Source organism: Zalophus californianus, chromosome X (assembly GCF_009762305.2).
Source record: "Zalophus californianus isolate mZalCal1 chromosome X, mZalCal1.pri.v2, whole genome shotgun sequence".
Taxonomy (NCBI): domain Eukaryota; kingdom Metazoa; phylum Chordata; class Mammalia; order Carnivora; family Otariidae; genus Zalophus; species Zalophus californianus.
The window spans coordinates 71,817,209-71,837,669 of record NC_045612.1 but is presented as its reverse complement, the minus strand read 5'-3'; the positions used below and the strand labels follow the sequence as shown (position 1 = coordinate 71,837,669).

General features: G+C 36.0%; 1 protein-coding gene and 1 non-coding gene across 4 annotated transcripts in view; one reads left to right on the top strand and one right to left on the bottom strand.

The window, feature by feature from the left end:
- Nucleotides 1-20,461, bottom strand: part of TEX11 (testis expressed 11) — a 295,012-nt gene that overhangs the window by 121,668 nt on the left and 152,883 nt on the right. For all 3 annotated transcript variants that reach the window (XM_027608457.1, XM_027608459.1, XM_027608458.1), the window contains exons 14-16: nucleotides 18,315-18,466; nucleotides 15,242-15,327; nucleotides 5,020-5,157 (exon numbers count right to left, since the gene is read on the bottom strand). In XM_027608457.1, the coding sequence (XP_027464258.1) occupies nucleotides 5,020-5,157; nucleotides 15,242-15,327; nucleotides 18,315-18,466 (376 nt within the window). The remainder of the gene's footprint in view (nucleotides 1-5,019; nucleotides 5,158-15,241; nucleotides 15,328-18,314; nucleotides 18,467-20,461) is intronic.
- LOC113931600 lies at nucleotides 885-991 on the top strand. The gene has a single exon (XR_003522767.1). It is a non-coding gene; the product is annotated as a U6 spliceosomal RNA (small nuclear RNA).

Here is a 20,461-nt window from a genome sequence, read left to right as displayed (position 1 = left end):
AATACTGCAGAAGTAGAACTGATCAGCCGTGACACATGATGAATACAGGGGGGAGCAGAAGGAATCCAAGAATCTAAAATTTGTCTCAGATTGCTGGGTACACCCAATGATAGAAAAATGAATGTGGGCTATGAGAGAGATCAGGGCTAGACATACAGATTTAGGAATGAAGAGATGAAGCTAAGATGAATTACTGAGGGTAGAGTGTACAGAAGAAAAAAAAAGAAGAGACCAGAGAATAAATTCACTCAAGAAATGTTTATTGAAAACTTACCACGTACCAAGCATGGTCATGGGTGTTAGGGATAAAATAGTGAACAAGATAAACATAATACCTGCCCTCATCCAATATTTATTTGGTGAAAAGATCCAGTAACAGAAACAGAGAAGGAATAGCCAGAGCAATAAATAGGATTAAGAGATGTCACAGAAGCCAAAGAGAAAGTTTCCAGAAGGATGAAGTGGTTGACAGTATTACACTGTTTTGTGCTAGAGAGATCAGAGGACAAGAAGGACTGAGAAAAGATCATTAGACCTGATCATTAAAAGGTCACTAGTGATCTTCTTTATAGAATCAAAGACGCAAAAATCATCAAGAGGGGGATAGGTAGTGAGGGTAAAAACCTTAGATAGCCTTGTCTATTCTTTTTCTTCTATCCTACATCTGGTTGGGAATTGTCAGGAAATTCTGTCATCTTTACTTTTATAATCTATTTAGAATCTGCTCCCCACCCACAATTCTTCCACTCCAGTCCATGCCACCTCATCTCTTGCCTAGATTATTTCAGTGGCCTCCTAAATGGTCTCCTTGCTTCCACCCTTGCACCTGCCCTAGCCTATTCAATACAGTGTAAGACTGATCTTATTAAAATGCAGGGTAGATCGTGCTCAATTTGGCAGTACATATACTAAAACTGGAACAATACAGAGCAGATTAGCATGGCCCCTGCACAAGGATGACATGCAAATTTGTGAAGTGTTCTATATCTTAAAAATTTTAAAAATTCAAAAAATAAAATAAAATGCAAGTCAGATCATGTCATTCCTCTGCCCAAAACCGCGCGTGGCTCCCCATCTCACCTAGCATTAATGACAAATCTTTACAATGAGCTACAATGTCTTTCTTACATGATCCGTTTCCCCACTATTTCCCTGATCACAGTTCCTACTTTCCTTAATATTACCTGTGCTACAGCCACACCCATCCCTTCAAATACCCCAGGTATGCTCCTATCCCCACAACCTTTGCACTTGCTATTCCTGCTATTTGGAATGCTGTGGGATTCCCCCCTCCCCAGATATCCACATAGCCAGATCCCTCATTTCCTCAGGTCTCTAATCAAAAATCACCTTCTCACTGAGGCCTTCCTTGGCCACCCTATCTAAAATTTCAACCCTTTGTTCCTCTTCTAAAACATTTAACGCCACCCTTTCCTCCTCAGTTTTCTCCTTAGCACTTATCACTAATATAACAGGGTCAGCAAACTATGGCCTTTGGGCCACTTCTAGGCCACCATCTGTTTTTGTATAGTCCACAAGCTAAGAAGGCTTTTACATTTTTGAAAGGTTGAAAAAAAATCCAAAGAAGAATATTTTATGACACATGAAAATTATATGAAATTCACATTTCAGTGTTCCTAAATAATAAAGTTTTATTGGAACGCAGCCATGCCAATTTGTTTACACATGGTCTATGGCTGTTTTCATGGTACAACAGCAGAGTTGAATAGCTGCAACAGACACTGTACGGTGTAAAAAACCTAAAATATTTACTATGTGGTTCTTCACAGAAATTTTGCTGACCTCTGTAATATACCATAATATTCATCTTTTTATTTTCCGTCACTCCTAGTAGAATGATAATCTCCATGGGTGTAGGTGTTTTTGTCTATTTTGTTCATTACTATACTCCAATGCCTAGGACAGTACTTAACATATAGTAGATAGTCAATACATATTTTTTAAATAAATGGACAGTGAAAAAAATATCAGCAGTAATTTTAGGTTAAAAAGTTTGGTGAAAGGAAGGACAAGAGAGAACTGTAATTTGAGTAGGATGACAAGACTGAAGGAGGGTTTTTGAATAAAGATGTCAAAATAATTGTAGTGATGGGGAAAGAAACAGTTGAGAGAGAAACATAAAAGAGTTCAAGTTGAGGGCGCCTGGGTGGCTCAGTTGTTAGGCGTCTGCCTTCGGCTCAGGTCACGATCCCAGGGTCCTGAGATCGAGCCCTGCATCGGTCTTCCTGCTCAGCGGGAGACCTGCTTCTCCCTCTCCCACTCCCCCTGCTTGTGTTCCCTCTCTCCCTGTCTCTCGGTCAAATAAATAAATAAAATCTTTAAAAAAAAAAGGGTTCAAGTTGAGATTTGTAGAGAAGGTCCCCAGAAAAAGTTCTTCCTAAGAGATAAGAAGAAGAAAGGAAGAGTAAAGAAAGGAGAAGTTGATGAAGTTTATGTGAGTGGCTATAAGTTCAGAAAATTACAAGATAAAAGTTTTTTGCTAAAGGGAAGGGTAAGGCATGGTGGCTTAAGGACCAAAAATTTTGGAATCACCGTTGTGAGGAATATGACAGAAAGTTAGTAAGAGTCAGTTTTATTGAGTACCTAGCTGAAAAACCATGCAATTTTAGCAGATCTAGTAAACATGGTTTCACAAATTTTTTCTGAACAATGTTCAAATAGCTCAAGGGAAGGAGTGAAAAAAAGACAATGAAAATTAACAAGGGAAGGTGGGAATAGTAAAACAGTAAAATATAATGGATCGTGTAATTTCTGTTCACCTTTCTGTCTTAGTGCACAGGAGAGTATTCCTTACATATGGCGGGTACCAAATCAATGGCTGCTGAGTTCAAGACAGGAAGGATGAAGAGAAAAATATACTAACAGTAATCAACAAGATTACCTTGAACATACTGAGAATAACTTTTGGCTTCATCACCAGTCTGGCCTTAAATGATGTAATTACATGCTGAGTATACACTATTAGGACATGCCTGGTTTCCTGCTCTCCTCTTCTCCTCCTTACTACTAATACCATTTGTACTCCAAATTATAGGCTTCGTCCTATATTGGGCTCTAAGATCAAACTTGACATTAGTCAGAGGAGACTTAAGAAGCACTGTTTCAGGGTGCCTGACTGGCTCAATCGGTGGAGCATGTGACTCGATCTCAATGTCGTGAGTTCAAGCCCCACACTGGGTGTAGAGACTACTTTAGAAAAAAAAAGAAGAAGAAGAGGCACTGCTTCAAGTCTTGAAAGACTGTATCTACTCACTTCAATGCTAGTAACTGTATCCCAGACTGGTGCGCTATGCCTGACCTCCACTCTTCAAAAGAGCCTCATATTCTAGGGATCTCTGGGGGGCTCAGTTGTTTGAGCGGCTGCCTTTGGCTCAGGTCATGATCTCAGTGTTCTGGGATCGAGCCTCACATTAGGCTCCCTGCTCAATGGAGAGTCGGCTTCTCCCTCTCCCTCTGCCCCTCACCCACCCCCCGTTCATGTGTGCGCTCGTGCTCTCTCTCAAATAAATAAGTAAAACCTTTACAGATCTGCCCAGTAGGATGCCCTGAGGCTAGCTGCTTGGTTGAGTTAAAGGCTACTCTGTCTTATTCGTGTCTGTAAGCTCAAAGACCACCACGGCGTCTTGTGCTGTACTCTATCTGCATTAGCTGAACAGATAGCGGAAGAGATACCCTTCCTTGGCCTGAAAATGTATTCATCCAAATGGCACGTCGGACTCCAAGTCCAGGTCCTTCCCAAACTCTCAGGCCAACATAAATCATGAAAGTTACAGTAACTTTCTGATCACCTTCATTATGTCTTTAAGTAAGCAACTTTCTGAAATAGTTAATGGCATCCTATGCAGAAATACAATGAATTAGGTAATGAAACCTGTACGATAATCTTTTTTTTTCAGGTCTTTAAGTAAACAGTAGTGTCAACTATCTTTCTGAAACACTTAAATGCTAGGCTATGCTGAAGTATCATGAACTAAGTAACATTTCAACTTGTCTTCAGAACTATAAATTTTTAACATACAAACTAAATGGTAAATATTCTTTTGAAAGAAAATTTAAAGTATTTAGTCAAACAACCCTTCAAAGTAAACAAAAACTCAAAGAAAATGTCTGGAATTACAACCAGTAATCACATAGTTTCCCCTAAACTTGTCATTAAAACCTGAAAAGCAACAAAAGCCTTCATATTTTATCTGGGTTCACACTTGTCCTTCCACAAGCCAATACCTTTCCCCACTTAAGTGCATACTATATGACACCCAAAAGAAGAAATGTCCCATCCTTAAATAGGTTTTTATCTCATTCACCTCCTAGAATATTGTTCTGAAAAACAATCAGTTGCTAAACATTTTCTAAAGTGGTTGGATAGGCAACAGGTAACCCAGTATATAAAAGAATGACCATTTTATCTGAGTGTTTTCCCACACTGAAATGTTTGACCAATAAAAGTGTACCTTATAATTTAGTCTGCTTCAAAGACAATACTGCAGATGGTTAGTAGCAAGACAACTTTGTTCAGAAGTTCCAATGATACAAGGGTGCCAAAAAAACCCAGTAAGTAATGGAATTAATAGTTTTTCAAGTTCTCTCTTTCTGGGAAGTCCCAATCAGTCATGTTTACAGTGTACAAATCAGGAAAATATCAATCTGAGTTTATCTTGTATGAAAGAACTCTCGGATATCTTAACCTCGTAGCCAAAAAAAACACACCAAATTATCTCTCTCTCTGCCACTGCATGTAACACCTCCTGCCTTTGAAAAATAGATAAATCAGGGGCGCCTGGGTGGTTCAGTTGTTAAGCGTCTGCCCTCGGCTCAGATCATGATCCCAGGGCCCTGGGATCGAGCCCTGCATCGAGCTCCTTGCTCCACAGGAAGCCTGCCTCTCCCTCTCCTGCTCCCCCTGCTTGTGTTCCCTCTCTCGCTGTCTCTCTCTCTCTGTCAAATAAATAAATAAAATCTTAAAAAAAAAGATAAAGAAAAATAGATAAATCAAAGGACCTTATCAAGTTGTTTCAAATGCAGGTAACAGGAAGCCATGTTCCTCCGCAGCTTGGCCAAGTCCAGATCTGTCTGATGAACTGCATAAAATCTCAGAGAATAATAGTACCAGTTTAGGGCATCAGTGTAATTTTTTACCTAAAAGTTGAAAAGAAATAATAAAATTACAGAGATATCTCTACATTTGACCTTAATTTTTCTAAGTCTCCTCTAGAAAAAAAACAAGAAATTGTATTGTTTTTCTTTTTTAGGCAACCAAAACACAATACCCTCTCTAGTTGAGTTCTAAGTGCATTTTATGATCCATCTAGATCAGTATAAGTTACAGATTAAGTGGCAATCAATATTCTCTCTTCTTTCCCCACATTAGAAATTTCAGAGAAACCATCAACAAAATTAAAGGCAACCTAGGGAATGGGAGAAAATATTTGCAGACCACATATTCAATAGAGGGTTAATATCCAAAATATACAAAGAACTCCTACAACTCAATAGCAAAACAAAAAACAAAAAACAACCAATTTAAAAATGGGCAAAGGATCTGAATAGACACTTTTCCAAAGAAGTCATACAGGGGCGCCTGGAAATCTCAGTCAGTTAAGCATTCGATTCTTCTTCTTTTTTTTTTTTTAAAGATTTTATTTATTTATTTGACAGAAAGAGAGCACAATCAGGGGAAGGCAGGAGAGGGAGAAGCAAGCTCCCTGCTGAGCAGAGACCCCCCGATGTGGGGCTCAATCCCAGGACCTAGGGATCATGACCTGAGCCAAAGGTAGATGCTTAACCAACTGAGCCACCCAGGCTCCCCAAGCATTCAACTCTTGATTTTGGCTCAAGGTCATGATCTCAGGGTTGTGAGATCAAGGCCCAGGTCAGGCTCCATGCTCAGCTGGGAGTCTGCTTGAGGATTCTCTCTGTCCTCTCTCCCTCTGTCCCTCCTCCCACTCATGCTCTCTCTCTCAAACAAATAAATAAATCTTTAAAAAAAAAGAAGACATACAAATGGCCAACAGGTAGAAGAAAAGGTGCTCAACATTACTAATCACCTGGAAAATGCAAATCAAAACCACAATGAGATATCATCTCATAACTACTAGAGTTGCTATTATCAAAAAGACAAGGGATAACAAATGCTAGTGAAGATGTGGAGAAAAGGGAAACCTTGTACACTGTTGGTGGAAATGTAAAATGTAGGGTTATCATGGAAAACAGTATGGAGGTTTCTCAAGAAATTAAAATTAGAACTACCATATGATCCAGCAATCCCATCTCATAATTTGAAAGAGGTATCTCTACTCCCATGTTCACTGCAGCAATATTCACAATAGCCAAGGTACAGGAAAACAACCTAAGTGTCCATTTACTGATAAAGGGATAGAGAAAATATGGTATATGTACACAACAGAATATTATTCAGCCATAAAAAAAAGAGGGGGCATCCTGCCATTTGTGACAAGGATGAACCTGGAGCACCAGTATGCTACGTGAAATAAGCCAGACAAAGATAAAATATTTCATGTCATCACTTATATGTAGAATCTGAAAAAAAAAAAAAGTTAAACTCTAGAAACAGAGACAATAATGGTTGGGAGGGGCTGGCGGGCAGGAGAAATGGGGAGAGGTTGGTAAAAGGGTACATTCAGTTATAAAATGAAAAAAGTCGGGGCGCCTGGGTAGCTCAGCCAGTTAAGCGTCTGCCTTCAGCTCAGGTCATGATCCTGGGGTCCTGGGATCGAGCCCCACATCGGGCTCCCTTCTCAGCGGGGAGCCTGCTTCTCCCTCTCCCCCTGCTTGTGTTTCCTCTCTCGCTGTGTCTCTCTCTGTCAAATAAATAAAATCTTAAAAAAAAAATGAAAAAGGTCTGAGGATCTAACGTATGACATGGTGACTATGGCTGACTACAGCTATACTACGTTGTATAAGTGAATTTTGCTAAGACAATAGAACTTACATATTCTCACTAAAAAAAAGTGATGAATATGTTAATTAAATCAATGGTTAGAACTCTTTCACAATGTATACATATACCTAGTCAAATCATCACATTGTACACTTAATTGTGTCAATTATACCTCAATAAAATTTTTTTAAAAAGAAATTCACATGTGGGATGAAAAGTCTGACAGGTGGTGAACCACCCTAGAAAGCTCAAAATACAATTTTAGTTATTAAATACGTAACTAATGAATCATTGAACACTACAACAGAAACCTATCATGTACTAACTGAACATTAAAAAAGAATTAATTTTAAAAAAAGATAAAAATTTTTTAAAAGAATATCCATAATTCACCATGCTAATACAGCTATTTTCATTTTTTTTACACTCCATTTTAACTTTGTCCTTTTGTATTTGTATATAGTTGCAATCATAGTTTATATTAGAGTTTCATGTTCCATTCTTTCCATTTGACTTTATTTTGTAAATATTAATCTATATTACTACAGAGTTTTCACAGTTGTCAATTTAAGGAATATTTAACATTCAATTAAGTTAATATACAATGATTTTCTTAATGCTAGATATTTAATTGATTTCCAGGTTTTTCACTATGATAATGAAGTGCCACTGTGGTTTTGTACAATTTTTTTTTTTTTTTTTTACTTTTGAGGCACTAACAAATTTTCAAGGGTAAGACACTATTAGGAAAAATCTAATAGAAATAATCTGGGTAACTTTTTTTAAGCTAAGAAAATTCAGATTGCTCATGCACACCATGAGGTGTGTGTAAGGTAGATGAGTCCCTTGTACCCTCTATCAAGAAGCTTCACATTTTTCAGTGAAGAACAGGAGTCATTAGGACCTAAATGGAATAAAACACACTCTTCAACTAGAAAAAAACTGTGCTGTGTAGGTCCAACACTGCTTATGACTATTTAGAATCAAGATTATATTCTTCTCCAGTGCTGAAGTGGGAGTTTAAAAACATCATTCTGCAAGACTGGAAAATGAGGGAAAAGAAAGAGAATCAATAGGAGAAGGGAATTCTGAAGTAATTTTAAATCTGTTCCATAAAGAAATACAGGCCTTCTAAAAGAGAACAAGAATACCATTCTATTTTGCAGTACCTGATTTTACGGAGTAAAACAAGACATTTTGATATACGAGTACATTGTGAAATGATCACCACAATCAAGGTAATTAACATATCCACCACCTCAAATAGTTACGTTTTTGTGGTGAAAACACTTAAGATTTATTCCCTTAGCAAATTTCAAGTATATAATACATTATTATAATTATAGAGAACATGCAGTAACTTAGGTCTTTATAACTTATTCATTTAATAACTGAAAGTTTGTATCCTTTCACCAACATATCCCCAATTCCCCCAACTCCCAAACCCTGATAATCATTATCCTCTTCTGTTTTTATAAGTTCGACTTTGTTAGATTCCACATATAACTGAGATCATGCAGTATTTGTCTTTTTGTGTCTGCCTTATTTCACAGCATAATGTCTTCAAGATTTAGCTGTGTTGTCACAAATGACAGGTTTTCCTATACATCATTTTGGGTAATATGGACATTTTAACAATATTAATTCTTCCAATCTCAATTCTTGCAATCTGTAAACACAAGGTATCTTTCCATTTACTTGTGTCTTCTTCAATTTCTTTCATCAATATCTTATGGTTTCAGTGTACAGATCTTTCATCTCTTCAGTTAAGTTTATTTCTAAGTATTTTAGATGTTATTTTAAATGAGATTGTTTTCGGGGCACTTGGGTGGCTCAGTTGTTAAGCATCTGCCTTCAGCTCAGGTCATGATCCCGGGGTCCTGGGATCGAGCCCCGCATCGGGCTCTCTGCTCAGAGGGAAGCCTGCTTCTCCCTCTCCCACTCCCCCCCTGCTTGTGTTCCCTCTCTCGCCGTCTCTCTAAGAAATAAATAAAATCTTTTAAAAAAATAAAATAAATGGGATTGTTTTCTTAATTTCTTTTTCAGACAGTTCAATGTTACTGTATAAAAGGGCAACTAATTTTTGTATATTGGTTTTGTATCCCGCAACTTCACTGAATTTGTTTAACAGGGTTTTTTTTTTTTTTTTTTTTTTTGGTGGAGTCTAAGATTTTCTATATATAATATTAAGTCATCTGTAGAGATGACTTTACTTCTTCCTTTCCAATTTGGACACCTTTTATTTCTTTTTCTTGCCTAAATGATCTGGTTAGGACCTTCAGTACTATGTTGAATAGAAGTGGTGTAAGAATGAACATCCTTGTCTTGTTCCTGATCGTTAATGAAAAGTTTTCAGTTTTTCACCCTTGAGTATGATGTTCGCTGTGGGCTTGTCAGGTATGGCCTTTATTATGTTGAGGTACATTCCATTTATACCTAATTTGTTGACAGTTTTCATCATGAAAGGATGAACTTTGTTAAATTTTTTGTCTGCATTTATTGGGATGATATGATTTTTATCCTTCATTCCATTCAATGCGGTGTATCATATTTACTGATTTGCATATGTTAAACCTTCCCTGAATTCCAGGGAAAATTTCCATGTGGTCACTGTGTAAGATCTTTTTAATATGTTGTTGAATCCAGTTTGCTAGTATTGTGTTGAGGGTTTTTTTGTTCATCAGGGATATTGGCCTGCAGTTACATTTTCTTATAGTGTCCTTGTCTGGCTTTGGTATTAGGGCAATGCTGGCCATGTAAAATAGTTTGGAAGTGTCTGGGATGAGTTTGAGTTTGAGAACAATTAGCATTAATTCTTCTTCAACTGTTTGGTAGAATTTACCCATGAAACAATTTGGTTCTAGGCAGTACTTTACTGGGAGATTTTTGATTATTTATTCAACCTCCTTACTCATTACTGATTTGTTCACATTTTCTATTTGTTCATGATTCAGTCTAGGTAGTTTGTATATTTCTAGAAATGTATGCATTCTTCTAAATTATCCAATTTGTTGTCACATAATTGTTCACTATAGTTTCTGGCAATCCTTTGTATTTATGAGGTATCAGCTGTAATATCTCTCATTTCTAGTTCTATTTGAGTCCACTATCTTTTTTTTCTGCTTTTTCTTGGTTAGTCTAGCTAAACATTTGTAATTTTGTTTATTTTTTCAAAAACCAACTCTCATTTTTGTTGAAATTTCCTACTTTTTTTTAAATCTCTATTTCATTTATTTCTGCTCTGCTTTTTTGTTATTTCCTTTCTCTGCTATCTTTGGGCTTAGTTATTCTTTTTCTAGTTCCTTGAGGTGTAAAGTCAGGTTGTTTATTTTTTTATTATTTTTATTTCTTTTCTTTTAATTCCAGTGTAGTTACCATAAAGTGTTATATTAGTTTCAGGTATACAATACAGTGATTAAACAATTCCATAAATTACTCAGTGCTCATCAAGATAAGTGTACTAGGTTGTTTACTGAGGCATTTGTCAGTATAAACTTCCCTTTTAGAACTACTTTTGTTGCATCCGATATATTTTGGTAACTTAGGTTTCCATTTTCATTTGTCTCAAGATTGTTTTTTATCTTCCAAATTCTTATTAAATTCGTTAGTTAACATGCAGTGTAACATTAGTTTCAGGTGTAGAATTTAGTGATTCATCACTTATATATAATACCCACTGTTCCTCACAACAAGTGCCCTCCTTAATACCCATCACCCATTTAATCAATTCTCCCGCCCACCTCTCCTCCAGTAAGCCTCAGTTTGTTCTCTATAGTTAAGAGCCTGTTGCCTGGTTTGCCTCACCTTCTTTCCCCTCTTTTGATTTCTTCTTTCACCCACTGGTTGTTCAAGAGTATGCTGTTTAATTTCTATGTATTTGTGAATTTTCCAGTTTTCCTCCTGTTATTGATTCTTCTTTGAGTTAATTGTATAAAGTGTAAGGTTTAGATCAAGATTAACTTTCTTGTCTATGGATGTGCAATTACTCAGACACTATTAGTTGAAAAGACCATTCTTCTTCCATTGAATCCTTTTGCACATTATTGGAAATAAGTTGAGCACTTTGGTATGGGATTATTTTGGGGTTCTCCACTGAGTTCCAATGATCTATGTGTTTATCTCTCTGAGAATACCACACAGTCAAGATTACCGTAGCTATATAAATCTCGAAGTCAGGTAGAGTAATTCCTCCCTCTCTGTTCCTTTTTTCTCAGAATTATTTTTAGCTATTTTCATTCCTCTGCTTTTATGTATGAATATTAGAAAGTCTATATTTTTTTCTCATTCTTTAGCTTGTAACCTATTTGTATCTTCATATTTATGTCTCTTTTAAGCAGTCATAAAGTTGAGTCTTGCTTTTTAACCCATTTTGACAATGTCTGCTTTTCACTAAAGAGTTGAGGTCATTTTAATTTGATGTGAGTTTTGCATATGCTGAGATTTCAATCTATCATCTTCCTATTTGTTTTCCATTTGCCCTACCTAAATTTGTTCCCTCTTTTCTCTTTTTCTGCTTCTTTTGGATTATTAAATATTCTTCATAATACTACTTTGTCTCCTTTTTTTTGAATTATAAATCCTCCTTTCAATCCTTTTGGATATACACCCAGAATTGGAATTGTTGGATCATATGGTAATTCTATTTTAAATTTTATGAGGAAGCATCATACTGCTTTCTACAGATTTCTTTCTATACATTCTTGCCAACTACTTTTCATTTTTAAACAGCATTTGCGCTGTGTATAGAATTCTAGGTTTACAAGTTATTTTTCATTATATTAAAGATGTTGCTCTACTGTTTTCTTGCTTGCACTGCTTCTCATGAAAAATCCAGCGTCTTCCTTAATTTGTTGCTCTGTATGTAGGGTGTCATTTTTCTCTGGCTGCTTTTAAGATATTCTCTTTATCACTGGTTTTGAGCAATTTGATTATTATGTGCCTTGGTTTAGTTTTATTTGTGTTTCTTGTGTTTGGGGTTTGCTAAACATCTTAAATATGCTGATTTAGAGTTTTCATTAAATGTTAAAAGTTTTCAACCATTATTTCTTCATATATTTATTCTCTCTCTTCATTTGGGGATTCCAATTATCCACATATTAAGCTACCTGAAGTCTTTCCATAGCTTGTGATGCTATTTTAATTTTTTTAAATTTTTTCCCTGTGTGGTTCATTTTGGATGGCTTCTATTGCCATGTTTACTAATCTTTACCTCTGCAATGTCTAATCTGATATTAATACTACCCGATATATTTTTTATCCTAGACCTAGTTTTCATCTCTAGAAATTTGACTTGGGTCTTTTATAAAAATCTTCTATGTCTCCACTTTTTGAATATATGGAATAAAATCATATGAAGTATTTTAATGTTCAGTTAATGCTAACTTTCATGTCAGTTTCAAGTGATTGCTCATTCTCTTCATTATAAAGTGTTTTCTGCCTCACTGTATACTTGGTAATTTATTATTGGATGCCAAATATTGTATACTTTACTTTGTTGGGTGCTGGATAGTTTGGTATTCTGATTAATATGCTTGACCTCTACTCTGGGAAGCAATTAAGCTTATTGGGATCAATTTCATCCTTTCAGGTCATACTTTTGATATTTTAGGTAAGTCTGGAACAATGTTCAGTTCAGAACTAATTATTCCCCACTACTCAGACAAGACCTGTCTGAGTTTTCTACCTAATGCCCCATGAATTAGAGGATTTTCTGTCTGGCTAGTATGAACAGGCCCTATTCCCAGACCTTTGTGAGTGCCAGGCACTGTTCCCACTAATATTTTTAGATGGTTATTCCCCCCTAGCTCCAGGTACTTTCATCCCATATTGTCCTAATTAGTATTTCGCTAAACAAGGGAGGAGGACTCTCTGACTGCTGGGGGTCTCTTTCTGAGCTGTGCTCTCCTCCCTGGCACCCTGTCTTTTGAACTCTAGCGGCTCTGGTCTCCCTAGACTCTCAGCTCCATCTCCTTAAATTAGGAAGACTGCTGGGATCTATTTCAGTTCCTCTTCTTGTGCTACAGCCTGGAAACTCAAGGGAGTAAGCTACCCAACTTAAGTACTCACCTTGCTTATTTCCTATCACCCAAAGATTACTCTCCATTGCCTGATGTCCAGCGTCTCAAAAACCACATTTTCATTTATTTTGTCTTGTTTTTTCACTTCTTTGGAGGGAGGTTATCAGTGTGGGGGGGGGCAATTATTCAGGCAAACACATAAATATGATCTCTACCACATTTTGGTTAATTCCAGTATAGTTAGCATACAGTGTTATATTAGTTTCAGGTGTACAATGTAGTGCTTCAACAATTCCATATATCACCCCATGCTCATCAAGACAACTGCACTTCTAAATCCTGATCACCTATTTCACCCATTCCCCGCCCCCACACCTACCTTTTGGTAATCATCAGTTTGTTCTCTATAGTTAAGAATTTGTTTCTTGGTTTCTCTTTCTCTTTTTTTTCCTTTGCTCATTTGTTTCTTTAATTCCACATATGAGTGAAATTATATGGTATTTGTCTTTCTCTGATTTCACTTACCATAGTTCTCTCAAGTTCCATGCATGTCATTGTAAATGTCAAGATTTCATTCATTTTTATGTCTAATATTCCATTCCATTATGTCTAATATGTCTAATATTCAAATATTCCATTTTATGTCTAATATTCCATCATATATATACGTTTTATATATATATACACACACACACCACATCTTCTTTATCCACTCATCTATCAATGTATACTCGGGCTGCTTCCATCATTTGGCTGTTGCAAATACTGCTGCTATAAATATAAAGGTACATGTATCCCTTTGAATTAGTGTTTTCGTATTTTTGGAGAAGACACCTAGTAGTATGATTACTGGATCATAGGAGAGTTCTACTGTTAACTTTTTGAGGAACCTTCCATACTCTTTCCCGGAGTAGCTGCACCAGTTTGCATTCCCACCAACAGTGCAAGAGGGTTCCTTTTTCTCCACATCCTCACCTACACCTGTTGTTTCTTGTCTTATTTTAGCCATTCTGATAGGTGTGAGGTGATATCTCATTGTAGTTTTGATTTGCATTTCCCTGATGATGAGTGATGTTGAGCCTCTTTTCATGTGTCTGTTGGCCATCTGGATGTCTTCTTTGAAGAAATGTCTGTTCATGTCTTCTGCCCATTTTTTAATTGGATTATTTGGGGGGAAGGGGTGTTGAGTTGTATCAGTTCTTCATATATTTTGGATACTAACCCTTTATTGGATCTGTCATTTGCAAATATCTTTTCCCATTCAAGTGGTTGCCTTTTAGTTATGTTGATTGTTTCCTCTGCTGTGCAGAAACTTTTTATTTTGATGCAGTCCCAATAGTTTATTTTTGCTTTTGTTCCCCTTGCCTCAAGAGATATGTCTAGGAAAATGTTGCTACAGCTGATGTCTGAGAAATTAATTGCCGTGCTCTCGACTATTCTTTACTTCCTTTTTTTTTCTTAGGTAAGCTCTACACCCAACATGGGGCTAGAACTCATGATCCCAAGATCAAGAGTCACATACTCTACCAAATGAGCCAGCCAGCTGCCCCTATTCTTTACTTTCTTAAAAAAAAAAAAAAAAACTTATCTGAAGTGTCAATTTTTTCCACAGTAAACCTGGATTGTTTTGTAAAGAGAAAAAATATTACCATGTTTTTGCATTTTTAAATTGGACAACTTTTTAAAAGAGCAGTTTTAGGTTCACAGCAAAACAGGGAAATGTATAGAGATTGGCTATATACCTCCTGCCCCCACACAAGCCTCCCACTTTATCAACATCCTCTACCAAATGTACCAAAGTGGTACATATTACAACTGATGAACTTACATGGACACATCATCATCACCCAAAGTCCACAGTTTACATTAGGGCTCACTCTTGGCGTAGTATATTCTATGGGTTTACACAAATGTATAATGACAAGTATCCATCATCACAATATCATTCATAGTATTTTCACTGCCCTACAAATCCTCTGTGCTCCAAATCAGTTTTTTAACGGGAATAAAGCTCTGACTTTTTTCTTTGTCATGTTAAAATAAATTACTTTCCTATATCTTAATATCAGACATGTCATTTCCCTACATTGTAAGCTCCCAATGGGGATGAACCAAGCTTAGTAGTTCTAAATGAATTCTTATCCAATGCCCATTAACATTCTACATTATGAAAATTTAATACATAGATGGCACCTAAACAGAGAGATTATTAAAATATTTGATGCTCTAGGATTTTTATAGTGAATACACTTATTTGTTAGGGTAGAGAAAGAACATAAAGAACAAAAATAGATTCTTCCCAAACCTCAAAACTTCTGGCAGCTTTTTTCCACAGAATGTTGTGTAAACAGCCCACTAATTCTGCTGTCAATTGTCTTCCTGTCTGGTGACCTGAAAATAAAAACCGAAGCTCTAAAAACAAAAATCAAGATCTATTACATTAAATAAGAGCGCTAACTGTATTCAGAACCTGTAATCTTTAAAGTAATGGCTATAAACACAATCATATTCAGACAGGTTTTCATCATCAATTTTAAGTTTACTAGCAAAACTGATTATATAATACAATCAGAGTTTGCTAGAATCACAGTAATTCGCCTATCAATCTGTGATAGTTTTCCAGCTTAGTCTCTTTTTAACATATTTTCCATGTTCCAAATTTGATCATCATCTGGTGCTTTAATGTTATTGTGAATGAACAGACAGCAAAGCTAAAAATCGTTAATAAGAAGTGTTTATATTATTATGTACTAACAAGATCAGATCAAGTTCACAAGAAAGGCCAATTATACCTTAAAGCCTTTGTAAAATACTTTAAGACCATGTTTACACATAAACTTTATTACTTTAAATTGTAACTCATGTCTGATTGTTTCTGGTCTAGACATTTACAGGGTTCAAATACATTAGCACACATTAAGGTAAAGTTTAAATTGTAATAGAATTCTATACCCCCTTCTCTTCTACCCCTTCGGCACTACTGATTTCCACAAAAGTCTTGATAAGAACACTAAGAGTCTCTGACCTCCCAGCCCAGTCAACAGACATAATTTGTTCCATGGCTTAGACAAAATTACTCACATGAGAGTAAAATGCTATTTAATGTACCTACTTAAAATATTACATGACTTTGAGAGTATAAGTTTATAATTCAATATCACAATAAAACTGGTTAACTATAATCTTAGGAAAATTAGTCATTCTGGATAAATACATTTTCTACTGAGCTGACAGTTAACTTTCATTAAAAATAAAACATTTTTTATTTTGAAAAGTCTAAATTATTACATTAAAGTTCTTAATTTTTCTAAAAATTAGGTTTTATAAATTAGGTTTTTCTTTTTAAAAGATTTATTTATTTGGATGAGAGAGCATGTAGAGCATGAACAGGGGGAGGGGCAGAGTGAGAGAGACAAAGAGAGAGAAGCAGACTTCCCGCTGAGCATGGAACCTGACACGGGGGCTTGATCTTACACCCTGAGATCATGACCTGAACCAAAATCAACAGTCAAACGCTTAACCGACTAAGCCATCCAGGCACCCCTAAATTATGTTTTTGTAAACGTACTTTCTAGTTTTCTGAAGCACAATTTAATCTTTGCTTGCCCATTCAAGGTCAATAACTAATACAACTATTGTATTTTATTGTACTTAAATATCACAGTGATGACTTTGGGAACTACTGTTGTATTTTTAAAAATATTTGAAACTGTTTTATAAAATTTGTAGAGTTTTCTCCTTCCTTGTGGTCAGATTATCTACGTATTTCCTTGTAGACCCTTTCTCTCTTTGTAATACGCTACCATTAAAATGCTAAGGGGTGGAAAACCAGATAATCAAACTTATCAAAATTGGGTCTAAAAATGGATTCTTGGATTCTTGTGAGGGAGCATATTATCAATAAAATATGGCTCACAGAATCTAGAGTTCAAAGGCTCTTAGAGATTATCTGCTCAAAAGATTTCCTTTTAAGGGCGCCTGGGTGGCTCAGTTGGTTAGGTGGCTGCCTTCAGCTCAGGTCATGATCCCAGGGCCCTGGGATCGAGTCCCTTGTCAGGCTCCCTGCTCAGTGGGAAGCCTGCTTCTCCCTCTCCCTCTGCCTGCCGCTCTGCCTATCTGTGCTCTTTTTATGTCTCTGTCAAAAGAATAAAATCTTTAAAAAAAAAAAGATTTCCTTTAAAAAAAAATCAGTGACTTTTTATAAAAACATGATACATATTTGTAAAAATTCAACAAATCTGGTAAAATATAAAGTAGGGGCGCCTGAGTGGCTCAGTCAGTTGAACATCTGACTCTTAATTTTGCCTCAGGTCATGGTATTGAGGTCGTGAGATGGAGCCCCACATCAGGCTCGTGCTCATCGTGGAGTCTGCTTATCTCTCTCCCTCTGTTCCTCCTCTCGGAAAAAAAAAAATACATAAAATCTTAAAAAGAAAAATAAAAGAAAGCAACAAGTCACCTAAAATGCCATCACTCAGAATAAATCCCAGTATTAACATTTAGTGACTATCACTCCTGTTATATTTCTGTGTATGTGCAGAATTGGAAGGATGTATTGGGGTGAGAATTTTCCAAGAAAGGGATCATACTATCTGTGTTCTTCAGGCTACAGAGTTCTACAGAGAGGTATGGGGTTAGGGGAATGCTGAAATTTGATTCTACATCTCTGCTTTAACAGAGAAACTCTAGTCTATTTTATTTGGGACAGGGTTCACATAAGATTGCACGACAAAAAGGATGCTGGGGCTAAAAAGAAAGTTAAAAACTAGGAAGCTATTTCACAACCTCTGTTTTATAGCTAGAAAAAAACAAGATCCAGAGATGTTATTAACTTGCCAGAAGGCACACAGAGCTTATTGGAGATCACACTGAAATCATGAAATTAGGCCTTTAGCCTCACAATTTTTCACTACACAAGAGATTGAAGCTCAGAGGTTTGTTTTTGCTGATGTTTTGCTGTTTTTGCTGTTTCTCATTCTAGTTTGTGGAATCTAGATCAGGGAGGTGTTATAGCTAATGGTTATTAGGGAGAAAAAAAGGAAGTGAGAAAAAGGGATCCACTGACCTAAGAATTTTGCCACTGTTCTGACATCTAAGAATTATATGCATATTAACACCTTTCTAAAACCTGCAGAAGGGACACCTAGGTGGCTCAGTCAGTTAAGTGTCTGCCTTTGGCACAGGTCATGATCCCAGGATCAAGTCCCACATGGGGCTCCTTGCTCAGCGGGGAGCCTGCTTCACCTTCTGCCTGCTGCCCCACCCCTGCTTGTGCTCTCTCTCTCTCTCCCTCTCTCTCTCTCTGACAAATAAATAAATAAAATCTTAAAAAAATAAAAGTAAAAAAATAAAATAAAACCTGCAGAAATCCTACTGACCTAAAATGATTTCTTCAATCTTCTCCTTGGCAAGCAGTTCTTCCTTTCTTTGTAAAAGCATCTCAATGTGGAGCAGTAGAGCTTTTCCAATATTTTCTGATGACTTAAAATGTTCACAGATAATCTTCATGAAATAAAACCCAACAGCCTCTCTGTGAATTCAATGAGACACAATTTTAAATGGCATGAATAGAATAACTGGTTTTTGATCAATGGGACTAAAGTTTATTTGCGAATGAGCAAAATATGCAAGATAAAACTGTCATCTGAGCTTAGGTAATATCATCAAATGTCTAAATAAGCCTATTTGTTAACAATAAATTATTTAATTCAATTTGTTTAATTTAATAAGCCACAAACATTTTCTTATCATGAACACCTATAGTCAGATAATCATGTCTCTAATATCTAATTTATGCTTCTGCTTCTAGAACTGATGCTAATTTATAAAAATTGGAACATGAGATCCAGTAAAGACACATGAACTGACATTAGAAATTTACTAGTCCCTTGTGATAAGAACTTTTAGGATCTACTCTTAGTAACTTTCAAATATACCATACAGTAGTGTTAACTATAGTCATGTTATACATTACATCCCCAGTATTTATTTATCTTCAAACTGGAGGTCTGTACCTCTTGACCACCTTAAGCCATTGTGATAGACACCTTAAACTTATCCAGTGCTGAATGTCAATTATATCTCAACAAAACTGAAAGAGAAAAAAGAAACTTACCAGTTCCCTCTGCCAACAACTCCTTTTAAAAAATTTATTTATGATTGATTATACAAATAGTACAACAGTATATTCTGATTATTTAAAAATGCAAATAGTTCGTGGATTGGAAGACTTAATATCATTAAGATGCCAATAATACCAAAGCAATCTACAGATTAAATGTAAACCCTGTGAAAATCCCAGTGACATTTTTTGCAGAAATGGAAAACTCTGCCCTAAAACTCATATGGAATCACAAGGGACTCCAAACAAAGCTGAAAGTCTAGCAATTCCTGATTTCAAAATTTACTACCAAGGTAATCAAAACTGTGGTACTGGCATAAAGACAGATATATACACCAATGGAATAAAATAGAATTCAGAAATAAAATGTCACATATATAATCAAATGATTTTCAACAAGGGTGTCAAGACCATTCAGTAGGGGAAAGAACAGTCTATTCAACAATGGTGTCAGGAAAAATGGATATCCATATTCAAAAGAATGAAATTGGACACTTATATTATACCATATACAAAAATGAACTGAAAATGGATCAAATGACCTAAACAGAAGAACTAAAGTATAAAACTTTTAGAAGAAAACATAGGGGATGGTCGCCTGGGTGGCTCAGTCAGTTAAGTGTCTGCCTTCAGCTCAGGCCTGGGATCAGGCTCCTTGCTCAGTGGGAAGCCTGCTTCTCCCCCTGCTTGTGCTCTCCCTCTCTCTCTCTCTGACAAATGAATAAATAAAATCTTTAAAAAAAAGAAAACATAGGGGAAAATCTTCATAACATTGGATTTGGTAATAATTTCTTAGATATGATACCAAAATCAGAGGTAACAAAAACAAAAATAAACTGGACTACATTAAAATTAAAAACTTTTGTGTATTAAAGGATACAACAGAGCGAAATAGGCTCTCTATGGAATAATATGGAGAAAATAATTGCAAATCATATCTGATACAGGGTTAATATCCAGAATATATAAAAGAACATCCAGAATATATAAAGAGCTCCTAAAACTCAGAAACAAAAAAAGCAAACAACCTGATTTAAAAACTGGCAAATAACCTGGATAGATATTTTCTCCAAAAAAGATATACAAATGGTAATAATCACATGAAAAGATAATCTACATCACAAATCATTAGGGAAATGCAAATCAAAACCACAATGAGATACCATCTTACACCCATTAGGATGGTTACTATCAAAACAAACAAAAACAAGTGTTGGCGAGGATGTGAAAAAATTGGAAACCTTGTGCACTGTTGGTGGGAAATGTAGAATGACACAGCTATTATGGAAAACAATATAGCAATTTCTTTAAAAAATTAAAAACAGAATTTCCGTATGATCCTGGAATTCTATTTCTGGGTATAAACCCAAAATAACTGAAAGCGGGGTCTCAAAGAAATATTTG